General features: G+C 46.0%; 1 protein-coding gene across 4 annotated transcripts in view; it reads right to left on the minus strand.

The window, feature by feature from the left end:
• Positions 1–19,934, minus strand: part of USP37 (ubiquitin specific peptidase 37) — a 328,025-nt gene that overhangs the window by 95,917 nt on the left and 212,174 nt on the right. For all 4 annotated transcript variants that reach the window (XM_069227105.1, XM_069227104.1, XM_069227107.1 and 1 more), the window contains one exon: positions 12,057–12,117. In XM_069227105.1, coding sequence (XP_069083206.1) covers positions 12,057–12,117 — 61 coding nt within the window. The remainder of the gene's footprint in view (positions 1–12,056; positions 12,118–19,934) is intronic.

The raw sequence follows: 19,934 nt of genomic DNA on the forward strand, positions 1-19,934 counted from the left end.
TAAACGTTCTGGAGGCCGAGGAATGAGCGTTTAAGGTTAGAACTGTGTCTGCGGAGACTGGAGTCTGCATGTTGAACAGGAGTAGACACTGGCATTGGAGGGAAGTGTGTTCTGTAGTCTGCTAACAGACTGCAAATCCATCAAGAGTCGACGGAAGACATACCATTTCCTATTGTTATGGAGGCCGAAAGTCCTGTCAGTGGCAATGTTGATCATAGTATTCACCCCCATCCAAGTATTCCTGACATTTTACATGTCGCTCAGAAAGGCTTCATGCAGCCCCCTAGAGGCTGTCTTCAGAATCTTAATTATCCAGGAGTCAAGATCACAGGAGTGAGAGCACCTTACTTAGAAGTAAGGGATGGTGTTATTCACTTTTGTTTTAATGCTTTTTGTATTGTCACTGTTTGGCTCATCAACAATGTCACTGACAAGGACAGAGGCAGCATGGTTGGTCTGTGCATGAATGGCTGTCGACAGGGTACAGTCCATCGACAGAGCACCTGTCGCTTGTTGACTCGTCGCCGACTGGACGTGTCGACAAGTGAACTGTTGACAGAGGATTTGCAACCAGCACAAGTGTTGACAATGGGGCAATGTTTATTGTTGACAGCACAAAAGCTGTAGTTGTTGATGATCAAGTCATTGTTAAGAAGTTTGCTGCCAACAGTTATAATGGTGATGGTACAGGTCACAAAAACTGGACAATGTTGATGTCTTCAGACAAATATGCCGTCAACGACCATCTGCCAGTGGTGCTGAAGACAGTTTTTTTGAAGACATGCTTCATCTGAGGTGGAAATGCTGTGGGCTCTGAAGTCTATTTCTGAAGACATTGAGGGGAAATCGGACCTTGTCCTTTCTTGATGTTTAAAGCGATTTGGAGTGGCTGCAGTGCTTATCATCGCCCTCAAAAGTCTTTTAGGAGACCCTCTCTAGCTCTTTTGAAACATTTAAGATGACATGGACCAGGTTTCGCTTTCAGAGACCAGGTTGTCTCTGGATTTGAGTGTCTGCATCGAAGTAGCCGCCCTTCACAAAACTTTTAAAGTTTTTGTAGAAAATGTGACATACTTGCAGTCTCATTTTGTGCTCAGGATGGATAAGTTACTTACCTGTAAATCCTAGTTCTCTTCCAGGGGTATCCTCATCAAAGTCATAAACATTGAATATTCCCGCCCTGTGCGGGGACCCCGGAGCATATATAAAATACACACATATAAAGTATGAAATATGCACAAAAAATATATATAGCATTTTTAGTAGACAAATTTTCATACTAAACTCGTATATACATGTGTAAAACAGCAATGCAGACTATAATCATAAACAGGCTAAAATGCTTTATTTCTATGGAGTTTATTTTATTTTTTTAAAGTTCTTTTCAAAATTACAATAGGAGTAAAAATATCTACCAAAGCCCCACCACTGGGCCTAGGGAAATAAGCAGTAGTATTCAGAGAACAAAAAGAAAAAACTACATTGAAAACACTGGAGCATTCTTAGCCAGTAGGCAGCATGCAGGTTAACAGGAGAACCATAAAAACTTTGGCACCGTGCCTTTAAGACCCTGAGCACCTCCAGTATCCCACCATGCCTCAGGGGTGAAGGAGAGGTGACAGTTGGTTCACAGTTAGGTCAGTACTTTTTTTACGGTGACAAGCTGTGTAGCCGATTCGAAAGATAGTGTGTCCTGCACTTCTAGGAGACGTGCGTCCAGGGAGGAGGGTGGGTTGTTTATGACTGATGATGATACCCCTGGAAGAGAACTAGGATTTACAGGTAACTTATCCTTCTCTTCCAGGGGATCCTCATCAACAGTCATAAACATTGAATAGATTAGCAAGCCCATCCCTTGACTCTGCGGACTGTCTAATAGAAGTACAGGAATAGATATGTATCATGCAAACACATTTCTCAGAGAAGCTTGCCCAACTTGGGCGTCTGCTCTTGCATCGGAGTCCAAACAGTAATGTCTAGTAAATGTATGTACAGACTTCCATGTAGCAGCCTTACAAATTTCAGAGATTGGAACATTAAGGAGGGCAGCAGTAGCCGCCTTTCCTCTTGTGGAATGCGCTTTAGGTCTAGCAAGAAGTTTGTTAGCCAACTGGTATGCATTAACAATACAAGAAACTATCCATCTTGATATGGTTCGTTTTGATGCTGCCTCCCCTGCTCTCAAATGACCATAATTTATAAACAAGTGGTTGGAATGTCTAATCAGCTTGGTTTTATCCAAATAAAATTTTAGCACTCTTTTCAGATCTATGGAGTGCAAAGCTTTCTCCGCCGGAGTCTCCGGATTGGGGAATAAAGTTGGTAGAGAAATAGTCTGATGTGAAATTCTGACACCACCTTCGGTAGGAATGATGGGTGAGTTAGTAGAACCACTCTATTGTCGTGAAAGACTGAACGGTTCTTTTGAGGACAAAGCCTGAATTTCAAAGACCCTCCTTGCGGAAGTAATGGCTACCAAAAAAAAGCAGTCTTCCACGTAAGGTGTTGCAGAGGCTTTGTGTATAGGTTCGAAAGGAGGGCCCAAAAGTTTTGATAGTACTATGTTCAGCTCCCATGGAGGGGAGGGTTTCCGAATGGGAGGAAAAACCTTTTTCAAACCTTCTAAGAAATCCTTGACTACTGGTTTCGTAAAGAAGGATTCCTGAGAAGGTGACTTACGATAGGCTGTAATGGCAGATAAATGTACCTTAATAGATGATACCTGCAGACTGGATTTTGCCAAATGGAGTAGGTAAGACAGTATGACCTCCTCCTGAGCCAGTATGGGATTCTGACCTTGCTGACAGCAACATATGTAGAACCTCTTCCACCTGAACGCGTAAGAACACCGCGTGGAAGGTCATCTGGACTCCTTCAAGATGTTCATGCACTCCTGCGAGAGCCCTAGGTGCCCATACTGCAGGAATTCAGGAGCCATGCTGTCAAGCTCAGAGAGGGTAGGTTGGGGTGAAGTACCCTGCCCTCCATCCTGCAAAGAAGATCCGGTCTGCACGGCAGCCTCCTGTGAGGTTGTTCCGATAGGTTGAGGAGATCCGTGTACCAGAACTGACGGGGCCATTGCGGAGCTATGAGAATCATTCTGGTGCTGGATCTGTAAAGTTTGTTGATCACCGCTGGTATGAGGGGGATCGGTGGAAAAGCGTGGAGAAATATCCCTGACCAGTCGATCAACAGGGCATTCCCTCGAGATCCTGGACGGTAGAACCTGGACGCGAAGTCTGGGCATTTCCTGTTTACCTCGTCTGCGAAGAGGTCCAATTGAGGCCGACCCCATTGAGCGAAGATGTCTTCGACGACTTCGTCGTGCAGGACCCAATCGTGGGCGTCCGAGGTGTCTGCTCAGGAAATCTGCTTCCACGTTTTGTTGACCTGGTAGGTGAACCGCTGTGACATTCCTCTCGCCAGGAGCCAATGCCAGATTGTTTGAGACTCCCGAGATAGGGGTAGGGATCTCGTTCCCCCTTGTCTGTTCAAATAATACATTATGGTTGTATTGTCCGTTTGTATTAGGAGAGATTTCCCCTGAATCGATGGAGCAAAAGACTTGAGCCAGATGGACTGCTCTGAGCTCCAGCAGATTGATGTGGTACTCCCTTTCGTTGTCGGACCACAGGCCCTGAGCTTGAAGGGGACCTAGATGAGTCCCCCCCCCCCCTCCCTGAAGAGACGCATCCGTTACCAGAGTGTCGGATGGAATTACCTGGTGAAACGGAGCTCCTACTGACAGGTGAGGTCTGTGCATCCACCACTGTAATGACTGTCGTGCTCTTATCGGCAGCCGCACTCTGTCCTCCAGCAGCCTGTCCTCTGGTTCCAGTTGTTTTCCAACGCCTCTTGGAGGGGCCTCATATGTAGCCTGGCATTCAGGACAACGAAAATGCATGATGCCATGGAGCCCAGTAGAGATGTCACCTGACGGGCCGTAGGTGCGTCTGACTTCAACAGGTCTTGACACTTTTTCTTTATTGATAATAGTCGTTCTTCCGAAGGATACACTCTTTCGAGCTCTGTATCTAGTATTGCTCCCAGGTAGTGGAGATTCTGCGTTGGAACCAAGGTGGACTTCTGGTAGTTGACTTGTAGACCTAGAGACCTGAAAACCTTGAGCACAATGTCCCGATGGCTTCTCGCCTGTTCCGGAGAGGAGGCTTTCAGTAGCCAGTCATCTAGGTATGGGTAAATGAAGATTTTTTGCTTCCGTAGATGTGCCGCTACCACTGCTACGCATTTCGAGAAAACGCGAGGGGCAGATTTCAGGCCGAATGGTAGCACCTTGAACTGATAGTGCTGTGAGGCTATCCGGAAGCGCAGGAATTTCCGATGCTTGGGAACGATCGGGATGTGAAAGTACGCATCCTGTAGGTCGATGGAGCACATCCAGTCCCCCTGATGTAGCTGAGGGAAAATCTGGTGAAGGGCCAGCATCCTGAACTTTTGCTTTTTTATGTACTTGTTCAGTAGTCGTAAGTCCAGAATCGGTCTGAAAACACCCTCTCTGGCTTTTTTCGCTACCAGAAAATAACGGGCGTAAACTTTTCTATTGCTTTTTTTCCGTAAAAGGGCATGAGCCTCTGCGCAATAGGCTGACGTGAGACGGATTGCATTTGGTTGGTGGCAAGTGCGGTGGAGGTTGCCGGAAAATAAGAGAGTACCCATTCTCGACAATGTTGAGCACCCATTTGTCTTTTGTTATACCACGCCACTCGTGAATAAAATCTGTGATACTTCCCCCCTCACTGGAGTGGTGCACAGTGTTAAGGGAAGAGAGTTCTCATTGTTTTGCTGGCGCTTTGGGTGTGGACTGCTGTGGTCTACTTGACCCTCGTTCCCTCGTGGCCTTACGAGACTGAAAAAGTGGGCGTCCTTGCCTCTGCTGTGGCCTCTGGGACCAATGAGGGGTTTGAACCCTCTGCTGGAAAGGGTGCCTGTCATAAGGCCTATACCTTCACCTGAAGTTCTTTTTTCTCTCCAGGCCTACTGCCCTCATGGTGTCCACTTCCGTCTTCATGCGCACCATCTCTTCGTCCATATGGGTACCAAACAGCGAGTTCCCGTTGAAGGGAAGATTTAAGATACGCTGTTGTGCTTTCTGTTTTAATCCAGTCAGTCTCAACCAGGAAGACCTCCTTGCACAAACCCCCATGTGCGTATCCATGTGCAGCTAAGTCTGCCCCATCCGCCGCTGCGCTGATGACCTGGTTGGAGACCAGACATCCCTCTTGAAGGATCTCCTGGAAGTCCTGCCTGTCCTCCCTAGGCAATTTGTCTGCAAACCTGTTCAGAGAGTCCCACAGTGAACGGTCATATCTGCCTAGGAGTGCAGAAGCGCTGGAGACCATCATAGAAGCCGCCGTGCCGCACATTTTCCTCCCCAGAGTCTAGATGTCTGCTCTCCTTGTCCGGTGGAACCGTGGAGGATGATGCTACTGAGTGTGTTTTTCGGGCTGCGGCCAAAATTACTGAGTCCGGCGGCGGATCCGTCCTGAGAAATAAAGGATCTTGTTCAGGCGCTTTATATTTTTTCAAGATCCTAGCAGGAGCTGATTTGAGGGTGGCTGGCGCTAAAAAGGTGTCCATGGTTGGTTGCAACAGACCAGGCACTAGCGGCAGCAGCTTTTTCGAAACCGCTCTATGCTGCAGAGTTTAAAAAATGACAGATGAGGAGGTTGACGTTCTGGAACCTCTGTTTAGCTTTTGTGCTCCCCTGATAAGCACCTCACTAAAGGTAGTGATGTCGTCCACCAGTGAAACCCTAGCTGGTGGAGAATCCGTTAAGGTGGGGGAGTATTGTCTGACGGATGACCTTGACGATGACCAAGAGGGCGACCTTCTGTGTCTTGACCGTGACCTAGATCTTGGGAGCGTGACCTGCTGCGAGATGCTGTAGCAGAGCGCCCAGGCCTCGTGGTCGACTGGTGAGAAGCAGAACGAGCCCGTCCTGCCCGCGCGGTCGGTGATGGTGTTCTCGGGAGAGCGGTAGTAGGAGAGTACATCCTCGAATACTGCGAGTCCGGGGAGGCCGGTCTATTAAGGCTCTCCAATCACCTCGGTGACAAATTGATGGGCGAGACATGCCCAGACGATGCAGCTCTCGACCGAGATGAACCACTTCTTATGGAGACCACCGGAGATGTTGGAGTGGTCTTATCCGCCGGCGGAAGCCGATGCTCTGCTCCCTGCAAGACAGGTAAAACCTGTGTCGACGTCGACAGCTGTAACAACGAAGGGAGCGCCGTCGGTTGTTCCTGTCTCAACATTGAGTGCCTAGACGTTGACTGGCGATCCCTGGACCGCGACCTGCTCGCCGTCGTGTGCCTCGCTGTCGAGCGGTGGGCCGCCAACGGCGGATGTCCTCGTTCCTGCCGCCGAGGCGATTTCGACATCACCTTCCTTGACGTCGAGGGGTGCAAGGCCTTCGGCGGCAAATGGGCACGCCGGTGATGGCTTGACGTCGATCAGTGGGTTGCCGTCGACGGAGATATGCCCCTGCTGTGGCCATGTTCTCTCGACGCCGTATCCTTCGACTTCGGCCAGGTCGCCGTCGACCTACGACGGTGAGATGGTGGCAGCGGACGGGGAACAAACAGGTATCTTCCTACCTGCTGACGTCGATCTAGCCTGTCTCTCCTGAGAATGGCTTGTTGGCTGCCTGGGAAGCGAAGAGGATGATGTTTTCTGCCTCTCGTGAAGCCCATGAAGCCTGATCTTCTCCCTGTCCTTCAGAGTTCTTTTAGACATTTTCTCGCAGTGTTTGCAAGTGTCAGGGCAGTGACTCTGAGGCAAGCACACAATGCAGACAGTGTGTGGATCTGACTGGGCCTTCTTCCCACAGGAAGGGCATTTCACAAAAAGTGAAGGCATTTTTCAGTCAGGAAAAAAACTTCCAGACTCAGACAATGATGTTAGATGTCGAGTAAAGGTGGAAAAAATGCTGTTCTGAAGTATTTGTCTGAGAAAAACTCAGAAAAACAGAGCTCAATGCTCCAGGATCCTCTCCGAAGAAGCCGGAAAAAAGAACTGACCTAACTGTGAACCAACTGTCACCTCTCCTTCACCCCTGAGGCATGTTGGCATACTGGAGGTGCTCAGGGTCTTAAAGACACGGTGCCAAAGTTTTTATGGTTCTCCTGTGTTAACCTGCATGCAGCCTATTGGCTAAGAATGCTCCAGTGTTTTTCAATGTAGTTTCTCTTTTTTCTCTGATGAATACTACTGCTTATTTCCCTAGGCCCAGTGGTGGGGCTTTGGTAGATATGTTTACTCCTATTGTAATTTTGAAAAGAACTTTAAAAAAACAACTCCATAGAAATAAAGCATTTTAGTCTGTTTAGGATTATAGTCTGCATTGCTGTTTTATACATGTATATATGAGTTTCGTATGAAAATTTGTCTACTAAAAATGCTACATATATTTTTCGTGCATATTTCATACTTTATGTGTGTGTATTTTACGTATGCTCCGGGGTCCCCGCACAAGGGCGGGAATATTCAATGTTTATGACTATTGATGAGGATGCCCTGGAAGAGAAAGACTATATGCAGTCTTTATGAGAGTCATCTATGTGTAGCCTCTTCTTTTTACAAGTGCTGCATGGTCTAAAGATCCCCTTTTGGGTGTCTGACATGATAGAAGTCTGTTTGAAGCACCAAAAGAACGGATACACAAAGCTGTAGAATATACATCTTCCAATGTAGACAGAGAAAACAGAAAATCTTTTTCAAGCAGTTATGACCAGAAATAAATACTGAGCAGGTGTTAACGCCCTCGTCCAGTGCAGGTGTTTGTTTCTGGACCCCGAGAGCACTGGCTCTCACCTCATGGGGTCAGAAACGTGGCTTAACTGGTCAGGACCAATCAGTTAACACTATTAGCTGGTAGGTTTTCACTGGATATCTCTAAAGTGTCCTTTGGGTGCATGTATTAGTAAATCCAAAACTAGCATCGGTGTGGGTTCACCAATATGAGATGTTTAGTATCAAGCATCCCTATCTTCAGTGAAGCCATCATGTAGCTGGGGAACTCGTAGTGACCAGTGCCCAGCACATGCATTTAAAATGGTTGCTTCGGTCACATACTATTACTGAGACTCGACAGGCTAGAATGGGCATATCTACTTGAGCAGATATGCCCTCGCGTGTAATAAAATGCACCCTTTCTTAGGGCTGCTAGAGGGATTGTAGGAAAGTCTTCTATCTGGCATTGTCACCCGCACTTTTTGCCTGTTAGTGTGCTTAGCTTTTCACTGGGATCCTGCTAACCAGGACCCCAATGATTGTGCTCTCTCCCCCCCAAATGTAGTTGCTTTGAAGCTTCTATCACCCCACAGTTGGCACACTGATATACCCCTAAAAGTCCCTAGTATATGGTACCTAGGTACCCAGGGCATTGGTACACCTTAAAAGGCCAAAGCCTGGTGATACACCGCCCCAGGGCACACCAGCTAATGGAGATGTCCACCACCCCGGACAAAGACCCCACTTTTGGCAGCAAGTCTAGGTAGATAATGAGAAAAACAAGGTGTCACCCTGTCAGCCAGATCCACCCTTAAGGTGACCAGAGCTGAAGTGACCCCCTCCTTAGAAAATCCACCAACTTGTTTTGGAGAATTTAGCCCAATAGGGACAGGGATGTGCTCCCCTCCCTAAAGGGAGGGAGCACAAGGAGGGTGTAGCCACCCTCAAGCACAGAAGCCACTGGCTACTGCCCTGTGACCCTAACACTCCTAAATTCAGTATTTACGGGTAACTCTGAACCCAGGAGTTTCGATTCCAGAAGACCTAAAAAGGACTGCCTAGCTGAAAAACCCTGCAGAGAAGGAAGAGGCCAACTGCTTTGGCCCCATCCAAAGGGACTCACACCTCACTCCAGAAGCATGAGTCCCCACCACTCTGCACCAGACGTCCCTGGCAAGTGTCCACCTGAAGACTTGGGTACTTACCTGCCAGCAGACCAGATCCTGAGCACCCCCTGTCTCCATAGGCGCCCACGTTATTTTGCCTCCTCTGACCTCTGCACCTGGCTGGCCTGGTGTTGCTGGGTGTTTGGGGTTGACTTGAACCCCCAAACGGTGTTCTACCTACGCCCAGGAGAGTGAACCTGTAAGTGATTAAAATGGTAAATAAAGCAAACTGTACTTACCTCCCCCAGAAAATGTTGAAATTTGCACTGTGTCCACTTTAAAAATAGCTTATTGCCATTATACCTATGCAAAGTACCTTACATTTAATGTACTTACCTGCAATCTGAAGGTTCTAAAATAAATTAAAAAATATTTTTCTATTAAAAACCTATTGGCCTGGAGTTAAGTCATTGCACTTATTGCTTGTATGTGTACAACAAATGCTTAACACTACCCTCTGATAAGTTCAACTGCTCGACCACACTACCACAAACAGTGCATTAGTATTATCTATTATTGCCTCCGTCAAGCCTCTTGGGGAACCCCTGGACTCTGCACACTATATTTCATTTTGATATAGTATATAGAGAGACAGCTTCCTACAGCTGGTCACTGCACCAGGTCACAGTATCCTCTATGATAAACCCCTTTTAGCCCAAAAGAGCAGGGTGCAGGGCCCTGTGTGTGGGCACCCCTGCATGAGCAGAGGTGCCCCAACAAACTCCAGCTCCAATTTCCTTGACTTCAGAAGTGTTGGGAATCCATTTTAGTTTTGTACTGGCCACTGGCTGTGGTCCAGCTACATAATGGTAACTCCGAATCTGTATATGTTTGGTATCAAACATGTCGGAATCATACCCCAATACGGATTCTAGCATTGGTGGCATGATTCCATGCACTCTGGAGGTTAGAGGATGCCAGTCTTCCAGGGTCTGCGGGCAACCTGCACTGCTGCATCCCCTCAAACAATTCCGCCCTCCTGCTGCTTGACCAGCTCACAAGGGGACGGCAGAAATAAGGATTTCCTGTAATAGAGGTGTGCAACCTCACCTCATTTGGAAATAAGTGTTACAGGCTGGGGAGGGGTAGCCTTCCCATGCCACTGGACTGCTATAAAGGGCACATTTGGTGCCCTTCTTGCAAAATTCAGTTTCCACCAGTCCATGGACCACTGGTCCCTGCACTGGCGCGACAGAGGCAAGGGGAGCGTCCACTCCCCTGCACCACCTGACAGGGTGGTACCCAGAGCTCTAGGTGGCCACGTGGTTATGCCATCTTGTAAAGAAGATGTGCAGAGGCCTCTGTGAGCATTTGACTGGGAAGACAGTTACCTGACTTCAGAGACCCCAGTGGATAAGTGATCACTTAAAAATGACCATGTTGATGCCCTTGTGCTCTCTGTGGGATCCAAGAGTGGCAGAAAGGGGCAGATTCCAGTTTTGGCATTTGCTTTCTCTTGGACTTGCCCAAAGACTTCAACTGCAATCATACTGCTGCAAGAACAAATTCGGAAACAGGACCTTTCTTTCAACTTTTACAGGTCAATGCATGGAATCGTCTTGTGTTTGGTAACGAAGTTTGGCCTTATGGTCCAATATGGACTTAGGGTTCATCTCGGTGCAGTTGTTGCAGCCCCACCGGTTGTTCTGAGACCACAAGCACTATAAAGGGACTTTGCAAAGGTCTGCTGCAAACCACATTTAGGGCAAGGGATGACATTTTCCTTAAAACACTGGAGTAGTGCTTTAAAAAAGTTTCCAGATCACATCTGACACCTTGGGGAACATACACAAGGTGAGGAATCTTTGGTTAGAAGTATCCATCAGAAATATACTATATGGAAAGACAAGTTTTTATCAGAGTTAAGACTCAAGGACGTGAGGAACAAATTCCTTTAGTGGATAAGTGAAGGGGAAAGCACCCACTTGCCTCCCTCCGCCTTTCCTTCTGTTGCGATTGGTATATTTATCTTTTACTGCTCCTTGATTCAGATATGGATTTGAAACTAGTCTGGCCAGGAGCTTAGTGATCCTTGAATGGCACTGTAGCTGTGTGGATTAATATTTTGGATCCTCAATGCTACCTCATATGCTTCTATCGTTCCTCCCACTTTCCCTTTTTTTTGCTTCAGGAAGTCTGACGTGGTCTTTATGCCAGTAAGTTGACAAAATAAAAAACTGACATTGTCAGAAGCAGAAAGTTGGGGTGAGGTGCATGATTTGCCAAGTTTGGCTCTCTAATAATTCTGTGCATTTATTGGTTGAAAAGCCAGGAGACCTCTGATCTTGGTTTTCAATAGAATATGGTTCACAAAAAGTTCAGGAGGACTGCTTGGGTTTAGGGATTTGTCTGAGGTGATGATCTCTAGCCACATAATTTTCAGAATTTTTATGAGGCACAGAAAAACAGAGTAATACTATTTTCTTGCTGTAAAGGAATTACGTTATTTCTGCCACGTTTCAGGATAACCACTCAGCTAAATACTTCACTCTTTTTATATTTAAGTGCAATCTAAGCTTTTCTTTTAGAGTGCAGGCAACTCGGTTTTATGTTGGCACACCATGGCAGCTTGGAAATGTGGGAACCCTATTCAAAAGTTTTTGCACCCCAGATGGTGCAAGTGGACACATGGAACATCATTTTGAGGATAGCATAAGTAACATTTGAAAGCAAACTAATGAAAAAAGTACTTACTTGTGATCCTAGCCTGCATCACAGGTATCATCATTGAAGTCCTAAACAGAGAACACTCCCTACCCAATCCCAGCACGCAGGCACAAATTATACATTAACTATCAAGATGCTTTGATGCAAAATTTACTTTAGTCAATGCGTCAGGAATAAAACAGACATGCACACATTGTCATTTTATTTCCCAAAGGTAGAGAAAATTGTAAGATATGACTTCATGCAAATGTTCGAGACTGTAGTGCAGGCAATGCCTAATTGAGCATGACAGACAATTCAACAAAGAGCTAGATTTCTCTGTGCACTGGAGAAATCTGGTTGAACAGGGTTTAATTTCATTAAAGCTCAAATTAACGTATTACAACAGCAGAAAAGGTGCAGTAGCGAAAGGAGTTCGAATTAACAGCCTATTAAAAAATGAAAGAAATATAGTAAGTCATGCCTCACCTTGAAGGCTCAACTCTTTTGCTCTTTTCAAATCATCTACTTCTTTTTGGGCCTGTACTTCCTGTTTTAGGGTAAGAAGGAAGAATCTGAATTGTTTGGTTCTTCACATAATCTTCATTGTGTATAGCGCTGGTCAAGACTGTTCATAAATGAATACATGCATGTTAAATTTTAGGTTTATATTTTTAAACAGTCCAAACTCGATCTGAATGTATGAAGCGCTTTACATGAACACCACTTACGTTACACAAAGACATTCACTTTTTTTGTAGGCACAGTAAGATTAAGTGATTTGCCCCGAACCACAAGATTGAGTCGGCTCGAACCTAGTTCCTCAACTCCAAAGTCTTTTCTCCAATACTAGGTTCTGTTTTTTTTTTTTTCATCATTACCACTTTGTGGTAATGACCTTTTAAGTCCTTCAGAGCTAGCTTGGTGTCTGAATGCTCTAACCAGCCGATATCCGCTGGCCTCACTCACTGCTTGCAAAACTATAAGGTGAAACCTGCATGGGTTAACGTCATCTGTGACTGTGGTGATGAAAAAGAACTGTCCATTGAAAGAGAAGCTTGTCCCATTTTTATAGGACACTAAGAAACTCCAAGTGACAACACTAGATCCTGTCCACAAATACTTACCATGTGAAGCAACTTATTTGTTAAACACCCTTGAAGGGTTGGCATTTGTAGCCTTGCATTAGGAATTAAATCTATGCATGCCATTATTGTTAACTGCAACAAAATTTTATACTGTCCGAGACAAAAGTCTCGGGAAAGGGAGTCAATTTCAGCAAAGCTTGCAATTTTGTAATGCAGGATTTCAATGCAGAGAGAAATTGTCCTAACAAAACTCAAGCTTAAGATGTGACTGGTTGACAATAACAGGGACACACTAATAGTCTGTTGGGTTGGCTCTCGACATTTCCAAACTTTTGCTGCCCTCACCATTTAATCCAGATAAGGAAATATTTGAATACAGGTACTGAGGGCATGCTGCCACAAGTGCCAGACATTTGTTAAACACTCTTGAAGCAAACATCTTCCTGAGCAGGAGAACTATGAACTGATGATGCGTGCCACTTAACACAAGTCTCAGATACTAAATATAAGAAACAGATACCACTCAAAACTAGCATTGCCCTATTGTCTATTGTGCTGTTTACAGAAGCTGAGCAAACTCCTGCAAAGTCTTGATGTTCAAATGGATTACTTAACCTGCCATCATTTTTGTGCATCCTGAAATAAATTGAATACATTCCCCTGCCCAGTTTAAGTATGGAACTTGTACTGTCTATTCTGCAAGCAAAATTGCAACTTTGAGGAGTCAATGCATGAGAACCTAGTCTGGTCTTGATTTGGAGGGTGCCTATGGGAACAGACAGACCAAGAATTAGCAACCATCTGTAGTGGCTGAGGGCACTCAAAGCAAAGGGAATTTTTTTGCCAGTCAATCTCGGTCGTCTACAAAGAGGGGCCCAGTTGGCAGATCATGTGGCAGTGGGGATTAAGTGTCACTGCCTGAAGGCACAGTATCCTGTGCCTCAGGATCTTATTAATCAAGGCCCGATGTTTCAAGATTTATGCCACGGGTACTTACTGTTAAGGCTGTTGCCATTAATGTGGTGTTGAAGCTGGTTTATCTCCATGGTCTGACCGGGCTGTTTGAAAGTTGCATCTGGCCTACAAACACCTATAATCTGGGCAATACTGTAATGTTCCAATTACTTTGCTATTATATTGTTTTATACACAAATATATATATATATGGAAAATGTCACCCACTGTACATCTGTTCGTGGCATGTAGTGCTGCAGATTCACATGCTTTGCATAAGTCCGCCATCTAGCGTTGGGCTCGGAATGTTACAAGTTTTTCTTCGAAGAAGCTTTTTTGAGTCACCAGATGGAGTGACTCCTCTCAGTGATAGTGCGCATGGGCATCAAGTCCTTTGTTAGATTATTTTCCCGCAGGAGGGAAAATAAGGAGTGAATAAATGTATTTGTACATATACACACACACATATATACACACATACACAGTACAAAAGATGACCATGCAATGTTTACATATTTGCATAAAGAAAGAACAACAACGGCTACAAGCTTTTGGGGAGGAGGGAGGGCACCTGTAAATCTGCCGCACTACATGCCACGAACAGATGCACACTGGGTGAACGACATTTTCCATTCAATGGCATGTGTAGGTGCAGATACACAAGCTTTGCATAGACTGAAAAGCAGTGGCTAGTCTGTAGAGTTGGATTAGTTTGAAATAGTGTTTTAAGCACTGCTTGACCAACATTTGCTTGTTGGCGAGATGGCATATTCACACAGTAGTGTTTAGTAAATGTGTGGGGTGTGGAGCATGTGGCTGCTTTGCATATGTCTGCCATGGATACATTTCCTAAGTATGCCACTGAAGCACCTTTCTTTCTAGTAGAATGTGCTTTAGGAGTTACTAATAGTTGCCTTTTAGCTTTGAGATAGCAAGTTTGAATACACTTTACTATCCATCTGGCTAATCCCGGTTTTGAAATAGGATTACCCTTATGAGACTGCTGAAACAGCACAAAAAAGTTTAGATTTTCTGAAGTCTTTTGTCCTGTCTATGTAATACATGAGAGTTCTTTTGACATCAAGAGTGTCAAGAGCTCTTTGAGCAACTGAATCTGGCTATGGAAAGAAGACTGGCAATTCCACGGACTGATGTGAAATGGTGAAACCACTTTGGGTAGGAATTTTGGATTTAAGTACTATTTTGTGTTTGTGAATTTGGAAGAAAGGTTCTTCTAAAGTGAATGCTTGAATATCACTAACTCTCCTTAAGGAAATAATTGCTACTAGGAAAGCAACTTTCCATGAGAGAAACTGAAGAGAGCAAGAATGCATGGGTTCAAATGGTGGATCCATAAGCCCTGCGAGCACAATATTAAGAGTCCATGCCGGAGCTGGTGGAGCTCTAGGTGGAATAACTCTTAAGGCCCTCCATAAAAGCTTTTATGACAGGAATTCTAAATACAGTAGTATGCTGTCTGTTTTGGAGGTAGGCTGATATTGCTGTTAAATGAATTTTAATAGATTAATATGCAAGATTTGCTTTTTGTAAGTAAAAGCAAATAACATACAATATCCTGTACTGATGCTTTAAGTAGATCAATGTTTTTGGGTTGACAGTAATATACAAAACTTTTCCATTTAGCTGCATAGCACTGTCTAGTTGTAGGTTTATGCGCTTCTTTTTAGAATGTCCATACGTTCTGATGGAAGCTCTAGATATCCAAACTATGAACTCAGGAGCCAAACCGCCACACTGAGCACACTGGGATTGGAATGCTCAGATTGGACCTTTGTTTTGAGTCAGTATGTAGGAAGTTGGCTCTGTATGTACTATTTCACAGTAAGAAATAGCATGCAGAGTACAAGGGTTCCCCTTAGAGGTAAGATAGTGGCAAAAAGAGAATACTAATGCTCTATTTTGTGGTAGTGTGGTCGAGCAGTAGGCTTATCAAAAGAGTAGTGTTAAGCATTTGTTGTACATACACACAGGCAATACATGAGGAACACACACAGACAATTCCAGCCAATAGGTTTTTGTATAGAAAAATATATTTTCTTAGTTTATTTTAGGAACCACAGGTTCAAATTCTACATGTAATCTCATTTGAAAGGTATTGCAGGTAAGTACTTTGAATAATCACAATAGCATATATACTTTTCATTTTTCACATAAAACACATATAGCTATTTTCACAGTTCCTAGGGGAGGTAAGTTATTGTTAGTTCTTGCAGGTAAGTAAACCACCTACGGGGTTCAAATTGGGGTCCAAGGTAGCCCACCGTTGGGGGTTCAGAGCAACCCCAAAGTCACCACACCAGCAGCTCAGGGCCAGTCAGGTGCAGAGGTCAAAGAGGTGCCCAAAACACATAGGCTTCAATGGAGAAGGGGGTGCCCCGGTTCCAGTCTGCCAGCAGGTAAGTACCCACGTCTTCGGAGGGCAGACCAGGGGGGTTGTTTTGTAGGGCACCGGGGGGGGAGGGGGGGCTCCTCGGGGTAGCCACCACCTAGGCAAGGGAGAGGGCCTCCTGGGGGTCACTCCTGCACTGGAGTTCCGATCCTTCCGGTCCTGGGGGCTGCGGGTGTAGGGTCTTTTCCAGGCGTCGGGATTTCAGAGTCAGGCAGTCGCGGTCAGGGGGAGCCTCGGGATTCCCTCTGCAGGCGTCACTGTGGGGGCTCAGGGGGGACAACTTTGGTTACTCACAGTCTTGGAGTCGCCGGGGGGGTCCTCCCTGTAGCGTTGTTTCTTCACCAGTCGAGTCGGGGTCGCCGGGTGCAGTGTTGCAAGTCTCACGCTTCTTGTGGGGATTGCAGGGGTCTTTAAATCTGCTCCTCTGGAAACAAAGTTGCAGTCTTTGTTGAACAGGGCCGCTGTCCTCGGGAGTTTCTTGGTCTTTTTGAAGCAGGGCAGTCCTCTGGGGATTCAGAGGTCGCTGGTCCTGGGGAAAGCGTCGCTGGAGCAGTTTTCTTCTGAAGGAGGGAGACAGGCCGGTAGGGCTGGGGCCAAAGCAGTTGGTGTCTGTCTTCTCTGCAGGGGTTTTTCAGCTCAGCAGTCCTCTTCTTCGTAAGTTGCAGGAATCTGAATTCTTAGGTTCAGGGGAGCCCTTAAATACTAAATTTAAGGGCGTGTTTAGGTCTGGGGGGTTAGTAGCCAATGGCTACTAGCCCTGAGGGTGGGTACACCCTCTTTGTGCCTCCTCCCAAGGGGAGGGGGTCACATTCCTATGCCTATTGGGGGAATCCTCCATCTGCAAGATGGAGGATTTCTAAAAGTTAGAGTCACTTCAGCTCAGGGCACCTTAGGGGCTGTCCTGACTGGCCAGTGACGACTCCTTGTTATTCTCATTATTTCCTCCGGCCTTGCCGTCAAAAGTGGGGCCGTGGCCGGAGGGGGCAGGCAACTCCACTAGCTGGAGTGCCCTGTGGTGCTGTAACAAAGGGGGTGAGCCTTTGAGGCTCACCGCCAGGTGTTACATCTCCTGCCTGGGGGATGTGATAGCATCTCCACCCAGTGCAGGCTTTGTTACTGGCCACAGAGTGACAAAGGCACTCTCCCCATGTGTCCAGCAACATGTCTCGAGTTTGGCAGGCTGCTAAAACCAGTCAGCCTACACAGGTAGTTGGTTAAGGTTTCAGGGGGCACCTCTAAGGTGCCCTCTGGGGTGTATTTTACAATAAAATGTACACTGGCATCAGTGTGCATTTATTGTACTGAGAAGTTTGATACCAAACTTCCCAGTTTTCAGTGTAGCCATTATGGTGCTGTGGAGTTCGTGTTTGACAGACTCCCAGACCATATACTCTTATGGCTACCCTGCACTTACAATGTCCAAGGTTTGGCTTAGACACTGTAGGGGCACAGTGCTTATGCACTGGTGCCCTCACCTATGGTATAGTGCACCCTGCCTTAGGGCTGTAAGGCCTGCTAGAGGGGCGACTTATCTATACTGCATAGGCAGTGTGAGGCTGGCATGGCACTCTGAGGGGAGTGCCATGTCGACTTACTCGTTTTGTCGTCACCAGCACACACAAGCTGGCAAGCAGTGTGTCTGTGCTGAGTGAGGGGTCCCCAGGGTGGCATAAGATATGCTGCAGCCCTTAGAGACCTTCCCTGGCATCAGGGCCCTTGGTACCAGTTACAAGGGACTTACCTGGATGCCAGGGTGTGCCAATTGTGAAAACAAAAGTACAGGTTAGGGAAAGAACACTGGTGCTGGGGTCTGGTTAGCAGGCCTCAGCACACTTTCAATTCAAAACATAGCATCAGCAAAGGCAAAAAGTCAGGGGGTAACCATGCCAAGGAGGCATTTCCTTACACAGTAGGTCTAGTCTGTTTGGGAGCTTGTGATGTGGTACTACAGACAGATCCAACAGTGTTGTGTACCAATGATGACGTGTTCACATGGGAGCTATGAGTATCATAGTGAGGTGTGACTGATTTTGTTGACCAGAAATGGAATGAGTGGGAGAGAGGGAAAGCGTAAGCAAATATCCCGAACCAATTGATCCATAGAGCATTGCCATTGGATTGAGGGTGTCGGTACCTGGATGCGAAGTTTGGGCATTTAGCGTTTGCTTGTTGCGAAGGTCCATGTGTGGTATTCCCTAAATGCAAAAGTACTGTTGAATCACTTGTGGGTGAATTTCCCATTTATGTATTTGTTGCTGCGTTCTGCTTAAGAGGTCTGCTTGTTGGTTGTGTATCCCTGAGATATACTCTGCTAGTAGCTGAATGAGATTGTGACTTGGCCATTTCCAAATTGTCTGTGCTAGAAGTGAATTGAGACGAGTGTGCCGCCCCCTCCCTCCCCCCCCCTTTGGCAGATAATTGTCGTCATGTTGTCTGTCCTTTTTAACACTGTTTTGTGTGTGATCTATGGCTGGAATGCTTTGGGGGCTAAGAACACTGCTAACAAATCAAAGTGGTTTATGTGGTAAGTTTCTTTCTCCCTGTACAGTTAAATTGTTGAGCTGGGCTCCCCAAACTGTCATTGATGCATCAGTGGTGATTATGGTCTGTGGCACAGGGTCCTGAAATGGCCGCCCTTTTGGTAAGTTGGTGTGATTCCACCATTGTAGAGTTTTGCAAGTTTGGCGGTCCAACTACACTAGATCTTGAAATTGACCCCATGCCCGAGACCATTGTTGCGAGAGACATTGTTGCAGGGATTTCATGTTTAGACGTGCGCTGGGTACTACTATTGCTATGGACGATGCCATCATCCCCAACAGTTACATGATAAACCTTACTGTGTAAGTTTGATTGTAGCTGAGATATGAGATTGTGGAACGCTTGAATTCTCTGTGGGGTTGGGTAAGCTAATGCTGACTGAGTGTTCAGAATTTCTCCGAGATATGGTTGTATTTACACAGGTTGCAGATGAGATTTTGGTAATTGATTGCGAACCCTACACTGTGTAGGGTATCGACTGTGTACTGTTGACAAGTCTGAATGGTGCTGGCCTTTATGAGCCAGTCGTCTAGATAGGGAAAGACATGTATATGTTGCCTTCTGAGGTATGCTGCAACGACTGATAGGCATTTGGTTAATATCCTTGGTGCTGTTGTGGCCCCAAAGGATAGCACTTTGAACTGGTAATGCTTGCATGCTATCACAAATCTTAATTATTTGCAATGTGCTTGATGTATGGGAATATGGCAGTAAGCATCTTTTAGATCTAATGCGGTCATGTAGTCCTGTTTTTGTAGTAAGGGAATGACATCCTGAAGAGTGACCATGTGGAAATGCTCAGAGAATGAACGGATTGAAGGGTCTGAGATCCAGAATTGGTCAGAGTACCACCCTTTTTTGGCATGAGGAAGTATAGAGAATATACTCCTGTCCCTTGGAGTATAGGTACCATCTCTATTGCACCTTTGAGTAGAAGGGTTTGTACTTCTTGGTTTAACAGGTCGAAATCTGTGCAAGCGAGAGGGAATGTTTGGTGGAGAAGAGATGAGTTCTAGGCAATAACCATTGTGGATAATGGACAGCACCCATTGATCTGATGTAATGTTGTGCCATTGATGGTAGAAATGTTCCAGTCTCCTGACCCCCCTCCCCATCCCCCCCCCCCCTCCCACCGCACCCCTGCTGCATCAAATTTGCACCTCTCTTTATTGAGGGAGGAGCATCCCTGGTGGACTGACTATTTGCCCTTTTTCTTGCTGCACTAACAATAGAATCAGGTGGCAATTGTGTGATGAAGAGCGGATCTTCGTGTCCATCCTTGGTGTAAGTACCCTAGCCTTTACTGGCTCTTTAAAAACGTCATCTGCATGTATACATCAAGATTCCTATTGCCCGACGCCCGGGACATCTTGT

Source organism: Pleurodeles waltl, chromosome 3_2 (genome assembly GCF_031143425.1).
Source record: "Pleurodeles waltl isolate 20211129_DDA chromosome 3_2, aPleWal1.hap1.20221129, whole genome shotgun sequence".
Classification (NCBI taxonomy): Eukaryota; Metazoa; Chordata; class Amphibia; order Caudata; family Salamandridae; genus Pleurodeles; species Pleurodeles waltl.